Source organism: Trypanosoma rangeli (assembly GCF_003719475.1).
Source record: "Trypanosoma rangeli strain AM80 chromosome Unknown Tra_15.4_contig_00025, whole genome shotgun sequence".
Lineage (NCBI taxonomy): Eukaryota > Euglenozoa > Kinetoplastea > Trypanosomatida > Trypanosomatidae > Trypanosoma > Trypanosoma rangeli.
In genome coordinates, this window is record NW_021705769.1 from 42,161 (window position 1) to 49,179 (window position 7,019).

Consider the following 7,019-nt stretch of genomic DNA (forward strand, 5'->3'; position numbering starts at 1 on the left):
GAGAGAGAGAGAGAGAGCGGAGGGCGGGCGAACGCCGTGGAATGGAAGAAGGAGGGAAGGCGGGTGTGGTGTCTCTCTCAATGACCGATTTATTATTCTTATTCCTCCTCCTTTTTTTTTTTTTTTTTTTGCGTGCTTTCTAAGTTCCCTCTGGAGGCTCCGGTTGCACCGGAGGCGCGGTCACACATTTACGTACACAACGGTCACCGCCCATCCATAAACCTTTTCCCATATATATTACTTCCCCCACGGCTCTCTGGTTCTCACTGATGTTTCATATCTTTCATTTTACAGCCTTTTTTTTTGTCGTTGTTGATTCACTTACGTGCAAATACTTTTTCTCTCTCTGCATGGTTGTCGTTCAGTGGTTGATGTTCCGCTTGTTGCCTCCGCTGCCTTGTGTCCTTTCACTCATGACGTTTCCCTCCGCTTCTTTGTTCTCTTTGAACGCACGCACATACACGTAACTCCGCACGTATGCGTGTGTATGAGCCACTGCACAGGGCTTAGCTGGGGGTGCGGGGAGGAGCGGCGAGAAGCGACGGGGCGACCAGGGACTACTGCATACCATGAAGTACCTCGTGTTGCTTGGACGGCTGCCTGGCGAGGGTCTATGGGCCACAGCGGAGAGCTACAGCGGGCTTGTGGAGGAGATTAAAGAGGCATTCGGAGACGACTACAACCCCATCTTCAAGTACCAGCTTCCATGTAACCCAAAAACCATCGGGCATTCGAATGGCACATGCCACATCATCATTGATGACGAGGATGATTTTCAAATATGGAAGAATGGCTGCGTCCCCGTTGCGCATCACCGTGATCCGCTGGATGACATTTATCATCCGTCCACACCACTCACCACAAAGTTGTATGTGTTTAGAAAGGATGTAAGTTATTTCTCTGCCTCCGCATTGAGGGAGTCCGGCGGTGCGAGTCTCCAGGTAGCATTGGGGAGTAAGGTTGAGCGTTCTAGTCCCGAAGTACTGCACGCGGAGCACGATGTTGTGAAGGTGCCGCTATATTCATTGCTTTTGCCGCTCCTTCTAGTTAAACTTGGAGTGCGTGTGGCACTTCGACACAGCAACGCGGCAGAGGCCATTTTGCTCAGCAGCCGATCTGTGGCTGGCACAGGTGAGGGTCACTGGGGCTGGGCAGTGCGTAAGGCCCAGTCTGCGTGGGGGGTACTTCGCCCCTCCTTCCGCTACCTGGACATTGACCATGGCGTTACGGCAATGAACATATTTAACGTGCGTGATTACATGTTTTGGAGTCACGGAGTGGGCCGCGAGAGGGTGGAGTTGATGGTGCTTGAACATGTGTATCGTGATGCAGCCCACATTTCTTATCCCTTGCGTTTTTTGACTCCACAGAGCGAGAGGATTTGCATGGCTGAGGTGACGGGGGATGCTCCCCCCACAGTTTCCGCCTCGCGGGTGGGCGGGGGTCTTAAGGGCGAGCGTGGCTACACCGTTGCCGTGGAGGCGACTGTTCGAGGGGTGGATTGCGGGTTGTATGGCCCCTCGTTCACCACTGATGCAAGAATTTCTCCCAAACCCTCCACCGCGGACGCTGATGTGGAGAATTCCCTAGTGCATCACCGAAATCTCGTTGCCTTCCTCCTTCGGAGTGAGATTTTCTAAAATTACTTGGGCGGCCACGTGGGTCTTAGGGGTTTCACAGGAGAACACCTTGGATTCAATGTACAGATGTCGCCTCGCACAAGAGATATATGTATGGAAGTCGTTGATTCAGTCTTGCTGAGCCAGGCTGTTGTTGTTTTTGTTGTTTCCCCCTCCCCCTACGTTTTTTTTTTTTTTTTTTTAGGGTATCTGCCCCTTTATGCGAGTATTTGTCTTCTTTTTGGTGAACCCACTGCCGTGCTGTATTGTGTTGTGCTGTGTCCCAGTTGGCAGGTTGGCAGAGGCATACACGTGGACCTTTCTCTTCTTCCTTATCTGTTTTGGGGTCCCATGATACAGAGAAGGGCTTTAGACGAAAAGATAAGATTGAAGGCATTGCCAAGAGTGCCAGTGTAGAGCGCGTAAAATATTTTGGCGGTACCGGTGCCGGATGTAAAGTTGAATGCCTCTTCAGTTGTGTGCGACAAGGTTCCTTTGTAGATTTTGGTGCCCCTTGTTTCTTGTGCGTTCTTCCTGAGAAACTCACAGTTCGCAGGTGGCCAGTGATAGCGGTGCGCACAGGCAATATGCTATTTCAATGTCGAGTGCCTCCTGCACCGCAGCCTCATCTCTTTTCTTCTTTCCTCTCAAGGATCACAGGGGGCCACGGTGTAGTGGGGCTTCTTATTGTTTCTTTTTTTGGCGTTGCTCTCGTTGGATACAAATAATTGTGTGTAATATATACATTGATTGCTGTTTGCTGCAATGGAGCAAGTGGGGCAGCAGCGGTTGCCGAGTGATCACAGAAACGTCTCCTTCGCACTGAAGGTGGCGGGGTGGCTGGTGCCTGACGTACGCCGGCACCTTTTTCTTCTTCTTTGGATATGTGGCGTGCCCATACATGTGCAGTACGTGGTGCACCTGCTTCGTATGTCAGCTGTTCCGCTGGAGATGGCGATGACGGACACGACAACTCAGACAGTGAGAAACCCGGGGATTTACGCGGCGATGGAAGCGCATGCGTCGCCTGTTCCGCCGGAAGAAACTTCGATGCGGGAGGTGGCGCTGGATATTTTGTTCGCGCAGGTGGCGGCCGACTGTCGTGCGGCAAACGCACAGGTGCGGCAGGCGTCCCTTTCCAGCGAGGCGTGGTCGGAGGTGCAAAGTTTGTCGTACCGTGTGGACGCGGCCGGCGTCACGCAGATTGTTGCGCAGGACGCGACGGCAAAGGGTGAGGTCTTGGCGTTGCTGCCGTCGGCAGCTTCGTTGGAGGAGCTCGAGGCGATGTACTTCACGGCAATCGACCAGGCGCGACGCTTCCGCGAGCAGTACACTTTTCCCCGGTCCCACAGCCACGCAAGCCGTGAAGGAGACAGCAGGACACACTCCAAGAAGGAGGAGTCTAGCCGCCGTCACGGCGTACAAGGCGAGGCAGGCGTTGGGATCGATGTGATTATTGTCGACAGCGAGGACGACGACGCTCGCCCGCTGAAGCAGCCAGACATTGTAGTACTTTCTGATGACGACGGTGGTGACAGCTGTAGTTGTTGCTGCCATCCGCCCGCGAAGCGACGACGGGGTTTCTCTGCAGAGGCCGTGTACGAAGTGGTGGAGTGATGTGCATTTGTTTCTTTGCTGTCTGACTGCTCCCGGTGGTGGTTTCGAATTTTTGCCTCATTTTGTTGCAATGCTTGGTTTCTTCCTGTATGACGTATAACTTCTCTCTCTCTCTCTTTCTTTCTTTCTCTCCGTGGGCTCTCTTTCAGAAGCCTTTTTTTTTTTTACGCGTACATGTCACTGCGAAACCTGTTTGGTGCTATAGAAGGCACGCCGATTGCCAGCGGTGTCCGCTCCGCCGTTGAACGCCTTCTGGGGCCGCTGAACCAGGGCGGGGAGGCTGCCAGCGCCTCCACCACCACGGACCCTGGCAGTGCGGGGCGGGAGTTCAGCAAGAACACGGTGTTCCTCAACCTCTACGATATCACGGAGGTGAATGATGTACTGTACCACGCCGGACTCGGCGTCCACCACACCGGCGTGGAGGTGTACGGCATGGAGTTCGCCTTTGGCCGCTGCCCTGCGGGCACGGGGGTATTCCAGGTAGTCCCCAAGCTTACGCCGCCGCACATCTTTCGTGAGCAGCTCGTCCTTGGCGAGACACGGATGACGCAGGAGGAGGTGCTCAGTGTGGTGAAGGAGTTTAAGGATAACGAGAGTCAGTGGTCCGGCCGCGCGTACCACCTGGTGAGGAACAATTGTAACCACTTCTCGGAGGCCTTCGCTGGTCGACTGCTGCCTCCCGAGGTGCGAGCAGAACAACATCAGCAACGGGGAATGGAGGTCTACGACGATGGCAGGCGGGAGGAAGTCACGCTGCCGAATGGACAGGTGTTGCCCCTTCCGTCGTTGATGCCTCGATGGATCAACCGCCTGGCGCGCAATGCGGCTCGCTTTATGCCTACGGAAATGGTGGAGCGAATGGACGCGCTGGATCGCGCGGCACAGAGGATGATCTCTGAAGTGTGATGCCTCATCCTACCAACTCATCTTTCTACACGCAACCCAGACAGCCAGGAAACAACGACAACCGCAACAAGGGAGAAAACACGTGGTGGTGTGTGTGTGTGTGTGTGAGTGACTTTAGATTTGGGCTCCTAATTTGCCCCGGTGATGTTTTGAAGAATTGCTTCATTGAAATAGAGCTTCCGCAGGACCGCTGTATACATTTTAATCACGGCATGTGCAGAGGGGTTGCTGCTGTTTCGCTTTTGCTTTCCCAACCGGCACTCTCTTCGTGGGGCGCCGCAGTATTCCCACCCTTTTCCCATCCCACCTTACGTTTGTGCCTGGGTGCGCCCACGGAGGAGGAGGATGGCCATGGCACTTGAGTCATGGCAAAGCGACGGGGATGATGGGGCACCAACGTTGCAGAGCGGCGATGCGCGCTTGTGTCGGCAGACGAGCATGCGTACCACAAATAAACAAATAAAATATGTATTATTTCTTGTTGCAAACATGTTGAGCTTGCCACTCACCCACCCATCCGGGCCCTTACAACACACAGGCGCTCTCCGTCAGTCACTCATGCACTCTTTTGTTTTCGTTGCTGTTGTTGTTGTTTTTTTTTTTTTTGGACGCACCTAATTTTACGTTTCTGTTAGTTGTTATCAGTGCGTTCTCTCTTTGCTTTGTGCAGTCCTCACAAAACTCTTTGTTTTGGGTCACCGGGCATGATCGTCATGTTCGCCTGTTTGCGGTCTTTGGCCTTGAGGCCGGTGGTGCTGGCACCTGGCTGATCACACGGAAAGAACGCCACAAAGAGAAACGGTGCACGTGTGTGTTCGTCCCTCTGTGTGAAGAGTGCGGGAGGTCTTTGTGGAGATGTTGTGTTTCACGCGTATGTGTCTGCGCGATGCGGTGCTGCGGTGGGGCAAAATTGTCTCGTTGTGTCCTATTTTTGTTTTTTTTTGTTTGGGTTTCCCCGTTGTGTGCTGCTGCCACAGCAGGGTGGAGAGGGGGCGAGAAGGATGCCGGCGAAGAAGGGCAAAGCAAAGGACGTTGTGGAGGACAATGCCCCGCCTGGAATTTTGAAGGCGCATGTGGAGTACTGCGGCTCCATCAACAAACCTGCGCGGCAGCGTATGGGGCACCTCGCGTACGTGCACCCCAGAAGCGGCCTACTGTACGTTGTGGGTGGGTACGACGTGCAAGCGCTGCCGCAGGCAATAAAAGCCTCGCCGCTCGAGGAGACAGCGGAATCAATGCCCTTTGCGGAGTGGTGGGACGCTGGCACCTGCATGTGGGGTGGCTGCAGTGCGACATCGTGTCAGCCAATCCCGCAATTATGCATGACGAAGATGCCACCAATATGCGTAAATGAGATGCAGAGCGATGTCGATAAGGGGGGGGAAGAGGAAGAGCTGAAGAGCTTTGGGACAGTGAGTGCGGCACCCCACGAGCCTGTTGCCCCGCAATCTTGTGTGCAACTGCCGGACGGTTTCTCGTGGCCTACACTGGCGGCAACTGTAGTGTACTGGGGGCCGGTGGGGAGAGAGGATCGTGTAGTGTCGTCAACAGATGGCCTAAGTGGTGGTACATTATTGCCAAGCGAGGCTGCGAAGGCAGTTGGTGAAACTGTGAACGATGCTGACGGCAATAATGTAAAAGAGGAAAGTGCTGCTTCCGCGTTACGCGAGCACCCTGTGATTCTATTTGTTGGGGGGTGGAAGGGAAGCTGCCGCACTTTCCACACGGTGGGCGTTGATATGGATAGGGGGACTCTCTGGCATATTCGTGGGGGGATGTTTGCTTCTTCCCTGCCCTCGACTTGTTTGACCGGTAGCGCTGTACATGACTGTGTGTATGTCTTCGGCGGCAACACGGGCGGTGTCACGGGTGCTCCGCCCATCATGCGAACACTTGATCTCTCAAGCCGCAAGTGGGGCGAGCGGACAGGGGAGCATGCGTCCCACAGTCCTCCGCTGCCCCGCTCCTCCCACGTTGCTGGAGTGCTGCTGGACCGCTACATTGTGATTCATGGTGGACGGCGACTGGCTTCGACCCCAGCCGGACCCCCAGCGAAGGGCAGGAAGTCCATCCAAAAAATGTCGTGTCCAATCCAGAAATTGGGTCTGGAATTTTGCAGTGATGTCGCCGTCTACGATCTGGAGAAGAAACGATGGGTGGCAACCGCCATCCATGTGGGGTCTCTGGGCCCACCGCCGAGGTACGGGCATGCGGCCTGCGTGTTGAGTTCAACGGAGCTTCTGTTTCACGGCGGTATTGGAGTGGATGGGAACGTCTTATCTGACGCTTGGATCTTGCTTTTACTTGAAAAGAATGAGGCCAATGTATCTATTACGTGGGTGAAGTTGACGCCCTCTGAGGCGAATGGGATGTCGTTTCCAGGTCGCTATCATCATGCCTTGGCTGCCGCCGGAAGGCGTGTTTTTATCACTGGTGGGGTATGCCAAGAGGAAAGTGTGGGGGATGTATGCATTATGGACATTGAGCCGCTTGGCAATGTGGTCCCCACCCGGACGGAGGGGCGTAGGCGCACTGTGGCGTCAACCAACGTCCGCCAAACATCTGCGTAGGCGGGGAACGCGTGTGTGTATGTCTGTGCGGAGTGTGGTGGGTTGCTGATGCCCATAATGTACATCCGTCGTACCTGGACATCGGTGGCGGTTGCACTCTGTGAACCTGAAGGTAGCCGTTTTGCTTATATAGCTTCTACATGTACATGTACGGTAAAGGCAAACCACACCCGGGTCTACGATCTGTGGCTATGCCGCCAGAAGAGAAACACCAAACAGCACACGTCCTAGTCGTGCTGTTTGACTTTTCTTTACTTTTTTAGCTTATTTGTTGCCCACGCTGCCTCTGCCGCAAAAAAGATCC

The 7,019-nt window shown here is 54.4% G+C and overlaps 4 protein-coding genes across 4 annotated transcripts, besides 7 other annotated features; all 4 read left to right on the plus strand.

The window, feature by feature from the left end:
* Positions 1–17: a microsatellite.
* A 94-nt stretch (positions 18–111) lies between these two features.
* Positions 112–130: a microsatellite.
* Positions 131–569: 439 nt separating this feature from the next.
* TraAM80_01273 (uncharacterized protein) lies at positions 570–1,640 on the plus strand (the record flags this gene model as incomplete). The annotated part of the gene is made up of 1 exon (XM_029378325.1): positions 570–1,640. One exon carries the CDS (start codon positions 570–572, stop codon positions 1,638–1,640), a length of 1,071 nt encoding a protein of 356 aa, XP_029241837.1.
* Positions 1,641–1,768: 128 nt separating this feature from the next.
* Positions 1,769–1,787: a microsatellite.
* A 16-nt stretch (positions 1,788–1,803) lies between these two features.
* Positions 1,804–1,822: a microsatellite.
* Positions 1,823–2,384: 562 nt separating this feature from the next.
* Positions 2,385–3,236, plus strand: TraAM80_01274 (uncharacterized protein; the record flags this gene model as incomplete). Its single annotated transcript, XM_029378326.1, has 1 exon — positions 2,385–3,236. One exon carries the CDS (start codon positions 2,385–2,387, stop codon positions 3,234–3,236), a length of 852 nt encoding a protein of 283 aa, XP_029241838.1.
* A 102-nt stretch (positions 3,237–3,338) lies between these two features.
* Positions 3,339–3,368: a microsatellite.
* Positions 3,369–3,410: 42 nt separating this feature from the next.
* TraAM80_01275 (uncharacterized protein) lies at positions 3,411–4,145 on the plus strand (the record flags this gene model as incomplete). The annotated part of the gene is made up of 1 exon (XM_029378327.1): positions 3,411–4,145. The coding sequence occupies one exon, from the start codon at positions 3,411–3,413 to the stop codon at positions 4,143–4,145; it is 735 nt and encodes a 244-aa protein (XP_029241839.1).
* An 82-nt stretch (positions 4,146–4,227) lies between these two features.
* Positions 4,228–4,256: a microsatellite.
* A 457-nt stretch (positions 4,257–4,713) lies between these two features.
* Positions 4,714–4,752: a microsatellite.
* Positions 4,753–5,146: 394 nt separating this feature from the next.
* Positions 5,147–6,715, plus strand: TraAM80_01276 (uncharacterized protein; the record flags this gene model as incomplete). Its single annotated transcript, XM_029378328.1, has 1 exon — positions 5,147–6,715. One exon carries the CDS (start codon positions 5,147–5,149, stop codon positions 6,713–6,715), a length of 1,569 nt encoding a protein of 522 aa, XP_029241840.1.
* Positions 6,716–7,019: the final 304 nt, after the last annotated feature.